The sequence below is a fragment of the Balaenoptera musculus genome, chromosome 1 (assembly GCF_009873245.2).
Source record: "Balaenoptera musculus isolate JJ_BM4_2016_0621 chromosome 1, mBalMus1.pri.v3, whole genome shotgun sequence".
NCBI classification, from domain to species: Eukaryota; Metazoa; Chordata; class Mammalia; order Artiodactyla; family Balaenopteridae; genus Balaenoptera; species Balaenoptera musculus.
This window is the reverse complement of record NC_045785.1, coordinates 112,978,053-112,996,710: the sequence shown is the minus strand read 5'-3', so window position 1 is coordinate 112,996,710 and position 18,658 is coordinate 112,978,053. Positions and strand designations below refer to the sequence as shown.

Sequence of the window (18,658 nt, the reverse complement as noted above, 5' to 3'; positions counted from 1 at the left end):
GATCATTGATGTTACTCTTTTTTTTTTTTTTTTTCTTAATTTATTTATTTATTTATTTTTGGCTGTGTTGGGTCTTCGTTTCTGTGCGAGGGCCCTCCCCAGCTGCGGCGAGCGGGGGCCACTCCCCACCGCAGTGCGCGGGCCTCTCACCGCCGCGGCCCCTCCCGTTGCGGAGCGCAGGCTCAGTAGTTGTGGCCCACGGGCCCAGCTGCTCCGCGGCATATGGGATCCTCCCAGACCAGGGCTCAAACCCGCATCCCCTGCATTGGCAGGCAGACTCCCAACCACTGCACCACCAGGGAAGCCCCTGATGTTACTCTTGTAATTGTTTTGGGGAGGCTCAAACCATGCCCATATAAGACGGTGAACTTAATAAATGCTGTATGTGCTCTGACTGCTCTACCAGCCAGACATTCCCTGCCCCCCACATCTTCCACCCCGCCCCCCCAACCCAACGCCCCGTCTCTCTCCCTTTCCTCAGGCCTCCCTATCCCCTGAGACACAGCAATATTGAAATTAGGCCAACTAATAACCCTACAGTGGCCTCTAAGAGTTCAAGTGAAAGGAAGAGTCGCACGTCTCTCACTTGAAATCAAAAGCTAGAGATGATTAAGCTTAGTGAGGAAGGCAACGCCTTAAGCCGAGACAGGCCGAAAGCTAGACCTCTTGCGCCAAACAGTTAGCCAAGCTGTGAATGAAAAGGAAAAGTTCTTGAAGGAAATTAAAAGTGCTACTCCAGTGAACACACAAATGATAAGAAAGTAAAACAGCCCTATTGCTGACATGGAGAAAGTTTGAGTGGTCTGGATAGAAGGTCAAACCAGTCACAACATTCCCATAAGCCAAAGTCTAATCCAGAGCAAGGCCCTAACTCTCTTCAGTTCTATGAAGGCTGAGAGATGTGAAGAAGTTGCAGAAGAAAAATTTGAAGCTAGCAGAGGTTGGTTCATGAGGTTTAACATCGAAGTACAAGGTGAAGCAGTTTGAGTGCTGATGTACAAGCTACAGCAAGTTATCCAGAAGATTCAGCTAAGATCATTAATGAAGGTGGCTACACTAAACAACAGATTTTCAATGTAGATGAAACAGCCTTATACTGGAAGAAGATGCCATCTTAGGACTTCATAGCTAGAGAGAAGAAGTCAGTGCCTGGCTCAGAGGTTCAAAGGACAGGCTGACTCTCTCTGTTAGGGGCTAATGCAGCCGGTGACTTTAAGTTGAAGCCAGTGCTCATTTACCATTCCAAAAATCCTAGGGTCCTTTCGAATTATGCTAAATCTACTCTGCCTCTGCTCTTTCAAATGGAACAACAAAGCCTGGACGACAGCACATCTGTTGACAAAGCCCACTGTTGAGACCTACTGCTCAGGAAAAAAGATTCCTTTCAAATTTTTACTGCTCATTGACAATGCACCTGGTCATCCAAGAGCTCTGATGGAGATGTACAACGAGATTAATGTTGTTTTCATGCCTGCTAGCACAACAACCACTCTGCAGCCCATGGATCAAGGAGTAATTTCCACATTCAAGTCTTATTATTTAAGAAATACATTTCATAAGGCTACAGCTGCCACAGATAGTGATTCCTCTGATGGATCTGGGCAAAGGAAATTGAAAACCTTCTGGAAAAGATTCTAGATGCCATTAAGAACATTCGTGGTTCACAGGAGGAGGTCAAAATATCAACATTAACAGGAGTTTGGAAGTCGTTTCCAACCCTCATGGGTGACTTTGAGGGGTTCAAGACTTCAGTGTAGAAAGTAACTGCTGATGTGGTGGAAATAGCAAGAGAACTAGAAATAGAAGGGGAGCCTGAAGGTGAGACTGAACTGCTGCACTCTCGTGGTAAAATCTTCACAGATGAGGAGTTGCTTTGTATGGATGAGCAAAGAAAGTGGCTTCTTGAGATGGAATCTACTCCTGGTGAAGACGCTGTGAAGATTTTGTTGAAATGGCAACAAAAGATTTAGAATATTACATAAACTTAGTTGCTAAGGCAGTGACAGGGTTTGAGAGGATTGACTCCAATTTTGAAAGAAGTTCTGTGGGTAAAATGCTATCAAAGAGCATTGCATGAGAGAAAAAAAAAAAGTACTGCATGCTGCAGAGAAATCATTCATGAAAGGAAGAGTCAAAGATGCAGCAAACTGAACTGCTGCTTTGTCTTGAGAAACTGTCTCAGCCACCCCAGTCTTCAGCAACCACCACCCTGATCAGTCAGCAGCCATCAACATTGAGGCAAGGCCCTCCTCCATCAGCAAAAACATTACAACTCGCTGAAGACTCAGATGACGGTTAGCACTTTTTGGCAATAAAGTATTTTTTAATTAAGGTATGTACATTGTTTTTTTAGATATAATGCTGTTGCACACTTAATAGACTACAGTATAGTATAAATATATCTTTCACATGTGCTGGGAAACGAAGACCTCCGTGTGACTCCCTTTCTTAACAATATTCGCATTATTGCAGTGTTCTAGAACCAAACCTGCAATATCTCCGAGGTGTGCCTGTACTACCACTCTTCCCATTTTACCGTTGAGAAGCTGAGACACAAAGTTTAAGTAACTTTCCCAAAATCAGACAGCTAGTAAGCAGTGAGACCAGAATTCAAAAGCAGACAGACTCATTTTGAAACCCAGACTTGCAACTACTCTATAGCATTTGGCCATTAGTAAGTCCCTTTAAATTGCAGGATTTGTCTCTCTGGTAAACTCCAGTGTTTTCTGATGTTTCTTTAAGGAGGAGAGAAACAACTCCATAACCACTAACCTACTTAGTCACTTTAAGGAAAATAGCGAAAATCGCAGGAATCCATCACAGAAGAGAAAGAGCTCCTCTTTTCCTGAAACTAATTTTCACTTTATCCTTCCAGACGTCTTCATGACCCAGTTCTCCGCCCTGCAGACTGCTCGATCTGTTCGAACAAGACGGTTGGCAGCAGCAGAGGAAAACATTGAAGTAGCTCGGGCAGCCCGCCTAGCCCAGATCTTCAAAGAGATCTGTGATGGCATAATCTCTTATAAAGGTGACCATATTTACCCCAAATTCCTTCTCCTTAGCTTTTTAAAAAATTATATCACTTACCTCACCTGAGATATCCAAGACCAAGAACACATGACAGTTTAGGGCTAGGAATTTAGGTGGTTTACTTAGTTCTTCCTTTGTCAGAGTATAGAATTATAGGACTGATTATAGTCTTCAGGGATTATTGTCTCTAAATCTCTGGATCTTTAGGTTAATTTTTTGTATTTATTGGAATTTTATCATAGTTAAGTACTATATTTAGAAATCACATTTTTTAGCTGTAGGATAGAAAGAAGTAGGTCTTTGTCTTGGATATAATTTTCCTGAATGAGGCAATGAATTAGCAATTTAAGAAAAAAGTATTATGAATGTATGACATCCGTGGTTCTTAACCTTTTTTGATTGACAGATATCTTTGAGAATAAAGTTATGGACTCTTACCCCAGAAAAATATTATGTACATAATTTTGCATATATTTTGGAAGGCTCACAGGCCCTAACTTCTACATTAAGGAAAAGGATATAAAGTTGCAAAAAAATTACTTTCGAAGCATTTTCATGCAAACATATTTACCCCACTCCTTTCCTCTTGCAAGACACATCTCGTGGATTTGTGTTGGGGGTGAGGGTGGAGAAGGAGAGAATTTTTAATTTTAGGTAGGTAGTTTGGTAATGTACATGACTTTTTCTGACCAGGAAATTTGTAGATATTTAAAATGAGAGATTTGAACAAAGAATTGCAGCTTTTGCCATCAGCTTTTTTGTCTGTTTTATTTTTTTATAATTGAGGTATAGTTAATTTACAATATTATATGTTACAGGTGTACAGTATAGTGATTGGCAATTTTTAAGTTATAAATTTTTGTTATCACAATTTTTATAGTTATTACAGAATCTTGGCTATATCCTTGTGTTGTACAGTAATATATCCTTGTTGCTTATTTTATACATAATAGTTTGTACCTCTTAATCTGTTACCCCTATCTTGCCCTTCCCCAGTTCCCTCTCCCTACTGGTAACCACTAATTTGTTCTCCATATCTGTGAGTCTTTTTTGTTGTTGTTATAATCAGCCATCAACTTTTGCTTCCTTCCTTTCCCTAAATTCTGAGGAATTTGGTTTTCTTTCTCTACTATTTATCATCATGTTTTAGTGGTTTTTTGCCATTTTGTTAACCTAAGGATGGAAAGAAGAAAGGGGAGACCAGCCTGTCCTAATATGTAAAGTTTTGTGGCACCTACTCCCTTTACATTCCCTAAAGATCACACTCTGTATTCTCAACCAGCCCCATCTGATCTAATGTGAAACAGCAGTAGATGTATCTATATGTCACTGCATTCTGGGCATGAAACAATAGGCTTTTTCTCTCTGTGTAGTGAGTTGTTAGAAAGTAAGATAGCAAGTGAGAAGCAGCCCCACACCATGAATTCTGTTTTCATAATACAGAGCAACTGTTATAAGAAGATGGATTCCAGAAAATATTTAGAGTACTGAATTATTCATTATCTGGAATTTAATTGAATCCAAACCAACAGAGTAATATTAACTATGGGCAATTAATGAGAACTAGAAAACATTTTTTGGATGAGATGATCTTTGATGTAATAAATTTTGTTGAGTAGGAATTTGCCCTAAGCACCCTAGCTACTTCAGTAAGTTCCCATCTCTCATTCTTCTTAGAAAGTTTTCATTACCCAACTAACACTGTTTTATTTTATATTTCAAGTATATACACTGTATCTTTCATATTCCAGGTAATCCTGAAAGCATCTTCTGATCTCTGCCTTTGACTGCCCACATTTCTGGAAAGTCCTTGCATTTTTCACTGGCCTCAAAAAAAAAACTTAGATTTTTTTTTTCCTAACTTTAAATTTTAGGGATTCTACTTTTTCAGTTAGGAGTTAATACTTGCCTCCCTTGTTTCTTATAGTCAGACTTTCTACTAAACCTTGCATTCTCTTGCAGATTCTTCCCGACAGTCACTGGCAGCACCACTTTTAAACCTACCCCCAAAGAAAAAGTAAGTTTACATATGTGGGAATCATTTGAGTTTTAGAAAAGTCCTAAGTGTACCAGATTGACACCCTGGCTTTATGTTCCAGGAATGCTGATTATTATGAGAAGATCTCTGATCCCCTAGATCTTTCCACCATAGAGAAGCAGATCCTCATTGGTTATTATAAGACAGTGGAGGCTTTTGATGCTGACATGCTCAAGGTGTTTCGGAATGCTGAGGTATTTTTCACTGACTTCAAACACAGATTAAGAAGTTTGTTCTGAAGAGATCTGTTCTAGAAGTTTAAGATTTTTACACTCTTCTCCTAGCAACCTTCATATATCTGATTAAGAAAGACAACAATTTTTATCGAGTACCCTTAGGATAAGGGTTATAGTTTACTAAATATTGGAAATATAATAAATGAAGGCAGTGATATGACCAGAGTGGAAGGTTAAATCATACTCCCAAAACAATTTCTGTAAAAACCTAATTTAGTGCTGAACCTTTATGTTTATGTAATACAGACATTTTACTACATTTAAGTCATATCTGTAGTCTCTTTTCTCGAGACAATAAGTATATGTGAAATACACAGAAATATGTATAGGCAAATAAATATATCTTAAGGATGGAATTGAGGGGTATTACACTAATAGGTTGCAGAATAGGTGAAGCTCATTGGAGAGAAGGTGGTCTTGAACTGATTTAAAGGAGAGGATGGGTATGATGTGTAGAAGAGAGGATATCGTTCAGTGATTTTGAAATACCTTGGAGAGGTGTTTGAAGGACAAAAGAGACTACTAGATGAAGGAGGAATTGAGACTGAAGACAAGAAATGACAGAAAAACAGACAAGTGCGAGAAAAATTATAGCAATTTTGAATTTTAACATGCTTTCTCCTGAAACCCAGCTTTCAAATATATTTAAACTTGTAGCTTTGTCCCTAGTATCTATAAGACAAAGGTAAACGGAGAGATTCTCCACGTTATGCTTGCAGTACTTAATCATGTTCCATGGCCACTGTGTTTTTGATCCTAATGGATAATAAGGTCTATGATAGGAGTCGAATAATAGAGCAACAGAGCAAATGGAAAAATTACCATGCAGATTCTAATTTTAATTCATTTTAGTTCAGTTTAAGTTGTTTTCAACTGTCTGGAACCTATATTTGTTGGTATTAAAAATATGTTAACCAAATGGGAGGGTAAAGAAAATCCTGCTACCTCTTCAGGTATATTTTTAAGCCATATTGAGAAGACAAACATGATTTCTTTCTTCTGCTTTCTTCAGAAGTATTATGGACGTAAATCGCCGGTTGGAAGAGACGTTTGCCGCCTACGAAAGGCCTATTACAATGCCCGGCATGAGGCATCAGCCCAGATTGATGAGATTGTGGGAGAGACAGCAAGTGAGGCAGACAGCAGTGAGACCTCAGTCTCTGAGAAGGAGAACGGTCATGAGAAGGACGATGATGTTATCCGCTGTATCTGTGGCCTCTACAAGGACGAAGGCCTCATGATCCAGTGTGACAAGTGCATGGTGAGGGTCAGGAGGTGAAGCAGAAGCCTAGTCCTGATGAGCATGGTGACTATATTCAAAGCAGCGGCCCCTACCTCTTTTGGCGTGGCTTGACGGGCTTTTTATAAACTTTAACTTTGCCTTGGTTTCTGTTATCCTTTACTGTTCACCATATTGTCCTTCTCCTTTTTGATAACTCCCCCTTTCATTTTATCCTTCTCTTCTTTTTTCTACCTCCCATTCTTTCTGCCCACTTTCCACTGCACACTTCTAATGTAATCTGGATCAAGAAGAATGATAATATTTAGGATAGTGCTTTACCTGAAAAACATGAGAGGTACTACACTCTATATAGCATTAATACAGATGGAATGCAATATATGGAGCTCCTGATGAAGGAGTCAAGGCCTGGATTTGAGCCCTAGTATCCCCATCTGATTCATCTGCACTCATTACCTTATGGAAAATGGAGTTATGAGTAACACATAGGATTGTTGGGAGGATATAATTAGGTAAGGATAAGTCAAAACATAACTATACTAAAAAAAAAATAATAATAATAACTATAAAGCCTTTTCCCAGTGGCCATATTGTTGATACATATTATTTTGTAAGTAATAGCTTGGTACTGTATTCATTCATCCTCCTGTTCTCTATCCATCTCCTTATTTTGTTTGCCCAGATCTATGTATTATGAACCAATCTGTATACTTATGTTCAGATAAGTCCTCATTCTTTTTTCCCCCTACTTTACCATTTATCTCTAATTTCTCACTTACCTCCTTAACATCCTTAGTTCCTGTTTTACTTTACCCTGTCCTACCGCCTTTTTTTTTTTTTGCCACAGCTTGCAAGATCTTAGTTCCCTGACCGGGGATTGAACCCAGGCCCCGGCAGTGAAAGCGCCGAGTCCTAACCACTGGACCGCCAGGGAACTCCCGCACATTTTTTTATTCTTAGCCCCCAGGACTTCTCTCAGTAAGTCTGACCCCCTACATACACACACACTTTTTTTTTCTACAGGTGTGGCAGCACTGTGACTGCATGGGAGTGAACTCAGATGTGGAGCACTACCTTTGTGAGCAGTGTGACCCGAGGCCCGTGGACAGAGTAAGTTGCCCTCTGATAACACTCTAATCTAAAAGTAGGAGATGTGGCACATGGTATTTTATCTGCCCTGCTCCTAATGCACTGAATTTCCTTTGATAAGTTATTCAACCTCTCTAGGCCTCAGTTTCTTACACTTTACATTGAGGGTAATAATTCTGCCCTTCCCTTTCCCTTTTGATTGAGACCAAAGGGAGAATACATAGAAATCTACGGAAGGAATGGAACTATATAAAACCATGGTTTTTATAAACACTACTATCCATGACAGAAGTAACTTATAAAGTTTAGAACTTGGGTACTCTAAATATCACTTATGTTAAGCAGTGTTTAAGTGAAAAGACCACTGGGCTCGGAGTCAACAAAGGTTAGTCTTAGGCCCATTTTTTAGGAGAGCTGGTAGGTCGGGGTATCTTGCTCAAGTTATTAAATGGGTTTTTGTCTTGGCTCTGCCATATTTGTATGTGTGATCTTCTATAAAAGGAGGTATTTAGGCAGTATTTCTTAACAGTGGTGCTGTTGTCAGTTTGAGTGGACAGTTCTTCAGTGTTGTGAGGGATACATTGCAGAATGTTTGCTTTCTTAGCCCTTGGGCACTAAATGCTAGTAGCCTCCTCCAGTCATTGTGACTAAGTCCCCCTTCACACATTTTCAGATGCCCTTTAGATGGCACAAAGCAACCACACAATTAGTGCTTCATAGAGTACAGTTTGGGATACTTAGCCTGTCAGGTTTGTCCTCTGCGTTCACTTTTTCAAGTTTAACAACTCTAGTTGCTGTCATCTTTTTTTAATATCTGTGCTGTATTGAAACGACTAAACAGTAAGTCTTAATTGGTTGGGAATTCTAGGTTGTAGTTCTTTTTCTCTTGAATAGAGAGGCTGGATACAATAGTCCCAGCCCTTATCCATCGGCTTTCTGCTCTTACCAGGAGGTACCCATGATCCCTCGGCCCCACTACGCCCAACCTGGCTGTGTCTACTTCATCTGTTTGCTCCGAGATGACTTGCTGCTTCGTCAAGGTGCGTACACAGAAGCTGACTCTACTTGCCAAAGCTGACCATTCTGAACAGTAGGGGGTATCTGCTGTCTGCATAATAGTGATTGTCACCATATGACCTTTAGCAGCAATAGAATATACCTTTTTTTTATCCTCAAGTCCTTAGGCTTACATACATTTACCTCCACCAAATAAAACTAAATTGGAGAGACCAGGGTGTTATAAAGCTAATTTTAAGACTGGGAAAGACATATAAGATTCCAAGAGGTGGAGGACCTCCCTCATGTCATTCTCATAGTCTAGAATTGATTGTCATCACCATTATACTGCTGGTTGTAGTTATGTATTTATTGTCTCAGATTTTATTGTTTTAGATTTTAAGTTCTTTCTATGTAGACGTTGGGTCAGACTAAGGGATACCTAACAGAATTTATGCAGGAATCATTTTAACCTTCTCCTGTGTTCTGTGCCTTCTGTGTCTTAACCTTCTCCTGTGCCTGCCTAGGTGACTGTGTATATCTGATGAGGGATAGTCGGCGCACCCCTGATGGCCACCCAGTCCGTCAGTCCTATCGACTATTGTCTCACATTAACCGAGATAAACTTGACATATTCCGCATTGAGAAGCTTTGGAAGAATGAAAAGTATGTGTTGAGGTCCTATCTCTATTCTTTTAGCTGTACCCTACCAGCACAGAGCTGGATATTCACTAGGATCATGCTACTTAACTAAACCTCTCCCTTTTCTTTTTTTCTTTTTTTAGAGAGGAACGGTTTGCCTTTGGTCACCATTATTTTCGTCCCCATGAAACCCACCACTCTCCATCCCGTCGGTTCTATCACAATGAACTGTTCCGGGTGCCACTTTATGAGATCATTCCCTTGGAGGCTGTAGTGGGCACCTGCTGTGTATTGGATCTGTATACATATTGTAAAGGTAAGTGATTTGGACTACTTAAAAAATGACCTCCTGTCTGCTATTCATTGATCTACAACTGCCCACTCTGTTCATGTAGTCTCTCTCTGATAAAAGGTTATCCAAGGTTAGCTATGAAGCTTCAGAGAGCTATATAATATTCTTTCTTTCTTTTACCTAGTGCTTGTTACTTAATAAATGTTAATTCTCTTTTTGTTAATTCATTTTTTTTTCATAGTATGTAATTAGCACTCTATTAGTACTTGTGGGGAAGATAAGTTATTTCACCCCCCCATTCCAAAATCCTTATGGCCATCATCAACTCTCTACATTAAACAAACAAACAAACAAGAAAACACAATAGTTTTATAAGGTTTGTGGTTAACAGTGGAATCAGACAATCTAATTTCAAATTCCAGCTCTACCACTTTTTACCTGTGTGCCCTTGGGAAAGTTACTTAGCCTACTGAAAATAGGGATTAGTGTCTATTTTAGAGAGTTTTGTAAGGATTAAATGAAATAATCTACAAAAGCACTAAGCGCAGTTTATGGCTCACAGTAAAACTCAGTATATGTTAGATACCATTATAAGTAGTTCAGTTGCCTAGCTCTTTCTCTTAGTATCACAGCAAAATAGTCCAGGAGAATATATATTCCATGCAAAAACTAACTGCTTGAAGCCCCATAATGACTCCTCAGTCCCCCAGTTTATAAAGTGTTCATGACCAAATGTGCTTCCCTCATTTATACAGTTATTCTTTTCTGATAACTTCCCCAAAATGTGCTCTGTTTTTCCTTCGAAATGTTCTCTCAAAAATTCCTGCAGCACTCAGTCTACATTTCTGGTTTCTTTCCATCCTATAGAATGCCCTTCAACTCTTAGATTCCCTTTCCCCTTTCTTTGACACTAATGTCTCCTTTCTTCTGAAGTCACCAAATGCTTAGTTGTTCCCCCTCTCAAAACAGCTACCATGTTTCCCTCTTAGGGGTCTCACTGCTCTCCCAATGGTATGTGAGGGGCAGCTCAGGGTGAGGGAAGGGGAAGTAGGGAGGGTTCTTTAACAGTGTTTGGACTCATAGGGAGACCCAAAGGAGTGAAGGAGCAAGATGTGTACATCTGTGATTATCGGCTTGACAAGTCAGCACACCTGTTTTACAAGATCCACCGGAACCGCTATCCCGTCTGCACCAAACCCTATGCCTTTGATCACTTCCCCAAGAAGCTCACTCCTAAAAGAGATTTCTCAGTAAGTCCCCTTCCTCTCTTCACTGTACGTGTCAGGACAATCTAGTTCATGCATGGAATTCACAGAGTGAGAATTTTCAAGTGGCTCTCTGCTTCTTCATCCTGTTTCCATCCCAAACTGGTAAACTCCCTCTCTATTTGGTATGTTTGAGCAGCAAAAATGCATTTATTCTGCATTTCCTGGCATGGGCTGTGCCTCAGGGAATTGTTGTTATACTTCAGTTAGGTTTTCCTCTTTTTTCTCTCTCACCTCTTTACAGTCTTTGCCCTTGAGCCTCATATCATAGTTTTTTGTTATGTTTTTCACACCCATAATTTTCAGAAACAAAAAGAATATCAATAACATTGAGAAACCTTTGGTGAAAATAATTCAGTGCTTTTTCTTTTTTATACCTGGATTTAAAATATAAGACATTATCATTATATAAAATTTGAAAAGTACAGAAGCATTAAGAAGAAAAAATTATTATCTTACTACATAGAAAATAACCACTGTTAACATTTTTATTTTCAGCCCTTTTCCTATGTGTTACTTTTTCTTTCAAATTGTGAACATATTCCTTCAGTTACATTGTGCCATTTGTCATCATTTCATAAAGGTTTTGGTTATCCATGTATTTGCTATAATGAAACCCCGGACTAAATTCCTCATCCATGAGTCTTTTTTCAGTGGGCCTTGCGGAATTCAGAGCTGTCATCCTGGAATGCTTAGAAATAGTCTTAACCAGAAAGCAAACCTTTATGTTCCTATTTTTCCTAGTATTATTTTTAGATTTCTCTAAATCATATTTATTTTATATTCTTTCTGCTCACCACCAAGCCCTGCCTCTCATCTAGAATTCTTTGATCTTGCTTGCTCAGTCAGCAGCTCACTGATCAGCTTTGAAACCCCAACCTTAACTTCTTAAAAGCTGGGATGGGACAAAAAGAATTTTGAGCCTATCCCTTCTACTATCATTCTAGGCTTACAAAATGCTAAAAACCAGTGTGGCCTACAGATGATTAGAACTAAACTTCTGACCTTAACACAGTCACCCAACTTAATAAAGGTTTTAGCCCAATAGCCCAGTTATTTTCTTTCTTTATCTCCTTACCTCCCCACCTCCCAACCTCCCAACCTCCCTTATCCTGAGTTTGCCCCAGATCATCTGTATCAGCTTTGCCAGCTTCTGCAGTACACTTACCACTTCCATTTCTTCTCTGCAGCCTCATTATGTCCCAGACAACTACAAGAGGAACGGAGGGCGGTGAGTCCCATGGGGGATGTAAGGAGCCTAAGGGATTAACCAATAACTTGAATGGAGCAAGAGAACGACCACCTACCCACTCAGCCGCACACCTAGGATTGGGGAGTCTCTGACAAAGTAGACCAATATAGTGCCAACAGTAATATAGAAGAACTAGACTTCAGTAGGTGTGGTCTCGTTATGGAGCCTTAGTTGGGGCAGGGAGGGAGATTTGTAAGATTAGAGATAGAGAAAGGGAAGGATTTGGAACAGAACTCCAGACAGATTTGGAAAAATCTTTTTTAGGTTTCTGCAAGTTTTCCCTATTGCCCCAAGGTGTATCAGCTCTTAGGACTTCTGTCAAGGAACAGAAGTAGCTAGAAGTGCACGGTTTTAACTGAGCAGTTTGGGCTTATAGTTTTTATTTGTGCTATTTTGTACACAGAGGTGTATTCTTAGAGAAAGTACCGAAGGCTTTTCTTCAATTTCCTTTTCTGTTGAATGGTAGCGTAACAATTACTTTACCTACATCAATAGCTTACCATAAGGAAATCAACTATATTTCAATATTAGAAAAATAAAATACCAGATAATAGATGTGAGAAGAAATTTAGGAAAAGTAAAAACTCTATTTAAGTGCTCATTTTAGTTGGACTATTGGTATCACAAGGTTGTGCCATACTTCTGTGTACTCATGAAGCAGTCAGAGCTAGCTAAGCGTTTTACCAGCTCTGGTCTGTTTTGTGGATTCCTGAAGGAAAGAAGAAAAATTGAATTTTGTAAATAGAAATTAAATTTCAGAGAAAGGTAGTGGTTTTTTTCAAAAAATAATAAAGTGAAGACCATAGCCAAGTTTCTTACCTCTTGAGCCAAGGCTCTAACAGCTAGACTGCAGGATCTCAAGCCATCTCGAGGTCTTTTCCCTTCATTCCCCTTCCATCCCCAAGTGCCCTGCTTAGCCTTCCTCTCTAAATTCACATATCTTTCTGGCAGATCATCCTGGAAGTCTGAGCGCTCAAAGCCACCCCTGAAAGACCTGGGCCAGGAGGATGATGCTCTGCCCTTGATTGAAGAGGTTCTGGCCAGTCAGGAGCAAGCAGCCAATGAGATGCCCAGCCTGGAGGAGCCAGAACGGGAGGGGGCCACTGCTGAAGTCAGTGAGGGTGAAAAAAAAACAGAGGAAAGTAGGCAAGAACCCCAAGCAGCTTGTACCCCTGAGGAACGACGGCATAGTCAACGGGAACGACTCAACCAGATCTTGCTCAATCTCCTTGAAAAAATCCCTGGGAAAAATGGTAAGGAGAATCAGGCTCATATCTAGGGTTTAAGATAAATGGGAAATCAGCAGAGAGGGCATGAGAAAGAGCAACTTCTAATTACTTGCTTAGAATGGAAAATATTCTTTAAAAATGGTACAGTTCTGGGACTTGCCTGGTGGTCCAGTGGGTAATCCTCCATGCTCCCAATACAGGGGGCGTCGGTTCAGTCCCTGGTCGGGGAACTAGATCCCACATGGATGCCACAACTAAGACCCGGCACAGCCAAAATAAATAAATTTAAAAAAAAAAAAAAAAAAAAGGAACAGTTCTTGGGAATTCCCTGGCCATCCAGTGGTTAGGGCTCAGCGCTTCCACTGCAGGGGGCATGGGTTCGATCCCTGGTCGGGGAACTAAAATCCCACATGCTGTGCAGCACGGCCAAAAAAATGATAAAGTTCTTTCATGGGCCCGTGTTTAGTTATATCTTGGGAATGAAACTGGGAGGTGAGAGGATCTCCTCCCTGGAGAACAGCTTATTTCATTTGGGGCTGGAGGAAGGCCTAAATTGCTTATAGGTCAGAAGCGGAACCATTGAATTCCTGTGATCTCCTGAGAACTCAAATCTGGAATAAGGAGTGGGAAGGTAGTATTTGATGAGCCTCCTTGGTTCTGTTTTCAGCCATCGATGTGACCTACTTGCTGGAGGAAGGATCAGGCAGGAAACTTCGAAGGCGTACTTTGTTTATCCCAGAAAACAGCTTTCGGAAGTGAACCTCAAAGAATGAGAACCTCAAGCATCTGGGATCCAGTGGAGCTAACAGTCCTGCCTCCTGTTCTCTGAGTGTAGACAGGGGTGGGAAGGGTCCGTCCAGCAAGGGGAATGGGGCCATGTCATTGACATTAGGTACTTAGTAAACCTTGGAGCTAGTGGAGAGGAAGAGGAAGGGGATCTGTCTAAACAGTTCAGTTTTACTTGTTTTCCTCTCCATTGCTTCACCCTGAGGGTTAATAATGTAGGGTGGAGGGCAGAGCACATTGGGGATGACCAGAATCTTTTGGTACTTTACAGCACTTGCCCCTCCCCACAGCTTGGGTTTTTCTGTGTCATCCTCTGATCCTGCAGGCACTGCTAAGAAGCTGCTTCCTATACCCAGGTATAACTCAAACTCCAAAGGGATAGGGCCAGGATCCCCACCCCTACCCTGTCTGTTCTCTATAGGCTCCAAGAGCTACCTGAGACGTAAAACAGAAACAGTAGCTGGGCCTTGTTCCAAATCCCTGACTAGGAAAAGTTTCTCTCTCCTCTTTTCCCCAACCAGGTCAAAGTAAAATGTGAGTTGACAACTCAAAGCACTTGTAACTGCTGCCCCTCTCCCTACCTCTACTCCCCCAAATGGAATCATGGAATAGGGAAGGCCCCCATGGGGTCAGAAGGGCACAGTACTTATTGTAACTATTTTTGTTTTAACCTTCATAACCTGCCGAACATATTTTTTTCTAATGAGAAGCCCAGGCCCCCGCCAGCACACGTGCTGTTTATGCGCTATGGTTCTTGTGTGTCTGCTGTGCTGTGCGAATGGAGATTCATTTCAAAGAAAAATCATTTTAAAACCTACATAAAAATGAATTCTAACCACCCCCCAGCAAGTCACTACATAAACTGTTGAGCAGTATTCACCTATTAGAGTATTTGTTGTGAGTGTAGATTATCAATTGAAAACACTACTTCTTGTTTTACTTGTACAGTTTTCAATGTCCATCTCTTAAAGAGACAGTGTATTCTCCCCACCCCTAGTTCCATCTTTCCTCCACCTTCCTGATGACTTCATCTTCAGGAGGGATATCCAGGGTGTCACCTTCCTTCCCATTCTCTTGACCAGAAGTTACCAGATAATACTGTCTCTTTAAAAATAAAATTTAAAAAGCTTTGCTTTGTTGTCTTTTCAGACAGACATATGCATATACGTTTTAGGTGTTCTTATAAGAGAAAAGATGGTTTTTAAATGTGCCAAGTTGTGTGTGTATATATATATGTATGTATATATATATATATATATCTGCTGCGTGATTAGTAAGCAATACAATAGTTAAACATTTTCCCATTACTTTTTTCTAATATTGGACCAATGCTGTCCTAATTGTACATTTCCTCTTACGATGACGACGCTCTGACTTGTTTAGGTAGAAACATTGACCACCTTCCATTCCATTGAATCTTTCTTTTTCTCCTTTCTGTGTCAATCTTGAGAAAAAAAACAAAAAAAACAAAAGAGACAGGGGATGCCAAAGATCCCCTTGAGCAGAGAAAAAGCAGAATAAATATTTTATTAAAGAAAAAAGAGAATTAAGAAAATAGTTTGGAGTATTTTCTTACTGTAGAGAAGCACTGTACATTACTAAGAGACCTGGGTATAAGATACTCACGTGTGGAGCTGGGAAAATCGCATGTCCAAGCCCGTTTGAGTGGTTTCTTTTGGTTTTCATTGCAGGGAGCCGGGTGGGAGGGAGGTGGGAATAGGGGCACTTTGGGGGTCTCCTTTTAGTCAAAGCAGGAAAATGACAAGAAAGAGATTAAAAGTCAATATTTCCTTTAATAGTGTTAAACACTAAAATTTTAAAAAAGACTAAAAAAGAAAAAAAAACTTTGTAAAATGCGAGAACAGAAGCAAAAGACACTACGCTCTGTCATTTTATCTTTCTTTTGTTGAAAGACTAAAAACTGAAATGTTTTTTAGACAATCAAATGTTAGGTAAGTGCAAAAACTTGTTTTTTCTTACTGGTGTAGAAATTAATGCCTTTTTTTATTTTTCGGTTGTTTTATAATAACGAATAAAAAGAACCCCCTAGCTGCCAGGCGGGTTTTGGTGTTTGAAATGCGGGGCAAAGCACTACATCACTGCAAATAGATACAGAGTTAGTCTGCATGTCTGTAGGCTGTGTGATTGCGGAAAATATAAATGCTGCTAATATATTTCCTTTTTACAAAAGCATATCTAAATAGATGATTGTTTTGATGTTAATCTTTGTAAATTATGTATTACCAATTTTAACATTGGATGTAATTGCATAAAAAGCTTGCATCTCAATCCTTGAAAGTCTAGTATTAAATGGAAAAAACTTTTCCTAACTACAGAGTGGTGAGCTTGCTATTTTTTTCCTCTTTCCTATCCTCCATTTGTCTTTCAGGATCTTCTCCATCGTGTTTCCAAAGAGATCTGTTTAAAACCACATCATCATTATCCTGGGCCCCACGTGGGCACGCTAACTGCTGTTGACTATCGGATAAAGCCATTTCCTCAATATTACAATCTTTTTGGTCTGGGCCCAGCCTAGCCAATCAGCATAATAATCTTCTACACCTCTACCCCTTGTAACACATAGACATCATAAGTTTATGCTACATTTTCTAGGCCACTATGTTAGACCGTTTCCACTGTAAGCAATTTACATGTATTCATTTATTTAGTCTTCACAACAGCCTTTTTGGTTGGTACCAAAACCAAATTTTATAGATGAGGAAACTGAAGCAACAGAGAGGTTAAGTAACTCACCCAAGATCTTGTAGCTAGTTAATCCTCATAATAGCCCTGTGTAGTTACTATACCCATTTTTGTAGAAGCAAAAACCGAAGCTCTGGAAGGTTAAGTATAACTTGCCAGAGATCACCTAGTAACTAGTGTTGGAGCCAGAACTCCAAAATCTTTATGTTCATCTGCAAATAGGAAAGTGTCAGAAATAGCCAAAGCATGATCCTACTAAGGAAGATAAAACCATTCCTGCCAACAACCGAAAGACCTAACAAAATCTTGCCCCAGGCAGGAGTCAGACATTTAGGCTTTGAGTCAGCTAGAATATAGTTGCACAGAAGCATCAAGACAGCTGACTGCAAGAGCTCAATCTCCACTCCTACAACAACTTGGGGTTCATCCCACTATTACCCAATAGTCTATTCATGGCTGCAAAAACAATACATTAGTAGTTTTCTTAATCTTTAATTTTTTTAACCTTTAATATCCCTTTAATACCTACTTAGAGCTGTTCTATTCTAGATAATATGTAATGATAATAGTACAAAACTAATTTCATATCAATGTTTGTCCTATCTCAAGATGTCCTGCAAGGAGGTCCCCTGTTCTGTTACTTGAGAACCGTTAGGCTCCAACTGCCAATATCACCGTATCTCACTGATGCTCTGACAGTATTGTTCTAGAACCCCTCCCACTTTTGAGGATTACCCACTATAAAACCAGGCACATAGGGATAGGAGTCAGGAAAAGGAGAGGGCAGGTTGAATCACAGGAAATGAAAGCTCTATATCAGTAAAGGATTTCTGAAACTTTAGAATCATGCCCCCCCACAAAGATTACTCTGTAGATCTCACTTTAAGAAATATTGGTCCCAAAGTCATCTTTTATATCTACTCTTTTATAAATTAAAACTTCTTTTGCAGTAGTAATTTGCAATTGAAGAAGCATCATAAACTTGAGTACTCCCGCTCTTAAGAATATTAACTATGAATTCCCAGAGGCTCTCAGAATCCAGTTTGAAAAACATCACCCTAGAAAACAAACACCTGAAATGCAAACTGAGGTCCAAACTGAGAGGGCCGCCAAACACAAAAAGCAAAATTAAAGCAAGGAGCAGATGAATAACATAAATTGGCCAGGAATGGGGAGCATTAAATCTTAGAAAATGGCAAAAGTATGAGACATCTGATTCTAACCAACCCTGCCCCTGAGTATTTCCAAAGCTTCGGATCTAAGATTTTTATTTCCTCAAGTCCTTTCTCCTAACACCAGCCCATTGTGCTCTTAACCAAGTTCCCAAAGATGAAGGAAAACTTAAAATTTCTTTCCTCCGTTTCACCTCATAGTTCTCAGCTTCTCCCTAACTTTCCTGTTGCCTGGTTATAATTATAGCTTTCTATTCTTCTAACCTTTTAGTGATTCTCCTCTAGGCAATCACTTACAGTGATTTCCAGCCCCATCCTCCAAGCTCTAGAGCATTTAGCTATTCTCATTTCAAAAGCCTGAAACTCACTAACTCCTAACAAAGTAATAGATGTCAAGTTATTATGCTTCCTAAAGTTATAGCACCACAGAATGGTGATATTAAATAGAAAAAAAATGTGTCCCTTCTTAAAACCTTTTAATCCTTCCCATCACCTCAGATAGGAATCTGATAAGTACAATTTCATGGACTAAGTCTTCCCAACTCTCCCATATCTCCTCAGGCTCTTACCATATCAGTCTCACCAAGCAAAGCAATCAAGTCTCAGGCTAGAGAGGCACTTCCTGCAAGTCAGGCACCAATCGGGGGCTACTTCACCATTCCTAAGGGAACAGAAAGAACTGGACCTG

General features: G+C 39.9%; 1 protein-coding gene across 9 annotated transcripts in view; it reads left to right on the top strand.

Annotated features, from left to right (window-relative positions):
* The window catches only part of ASH1L (ASH1 like histone lysine methyltransferase), a 213,573-nt gene extending 197,143 nt beyond the window's left edge, over positions 1 to 16,430 (top strand). For 8 of the 9 annotated variants that reach the window (XM_036831168.1, XM_036831148.1, XM_036831175.1 and 5 more), the window contains 12 exons: positions 2,876 to 3,028; positions 4,993 to 5,047; positions 5,130 to 5,262; positions 6,317 to 6,565; positions 7,568 to 7,654; positions 8,583 to 8,673; positions 9,157 to 9,295; positions 9,415 to 9,587; positions 10,647 to 10,813; positions 12,019 to 12,059; positions 13,032 to 13,333; positions 13,977 to 16,430. In XM_036831168.1, coding sequence (XP_036687063.1) covers positions 2,876 to 3,028; positions 4,993 to 5,047; positions 5,130 to 5,262; positions 6,317 to 6,565; positions 7,568 to 7,654; positions 8,583 to 8,673; positions 9,157 to 9,295; positions 9,415 to 9,587; positions 10,647 to 10,813; positions 12,019 to 12,059; positions 13,032 to 13,333; positions 13,977 to 14,068 — 1,682 coding nt within the window. In that variant the 3' untranslated portion in view covers positions 14,069 to 16,430. Of the gene's footprint in view, positions 1 to 2,875; positions 3,029 to 4,992; positions 5,048 to 5,129; positions 5,263 to 6,316; positions 6,566 to 7,567; positions 7,655 to 8,582; positions 8,674 to 9,156; positions 9,296 to 9,414; positions 9,588 to 10,646; positions 10,814 to 12,018; positions 12,060 to 13,031; positions 13,334 to 13,976 lie in introns of those variants that run through there. The other variant, XR_005017158.1, reaches the window with a different exon arrangement.
* The last annotated feature ends 2,228 nt before the right edge of the window (positions 16,431 to 18,658 follow it).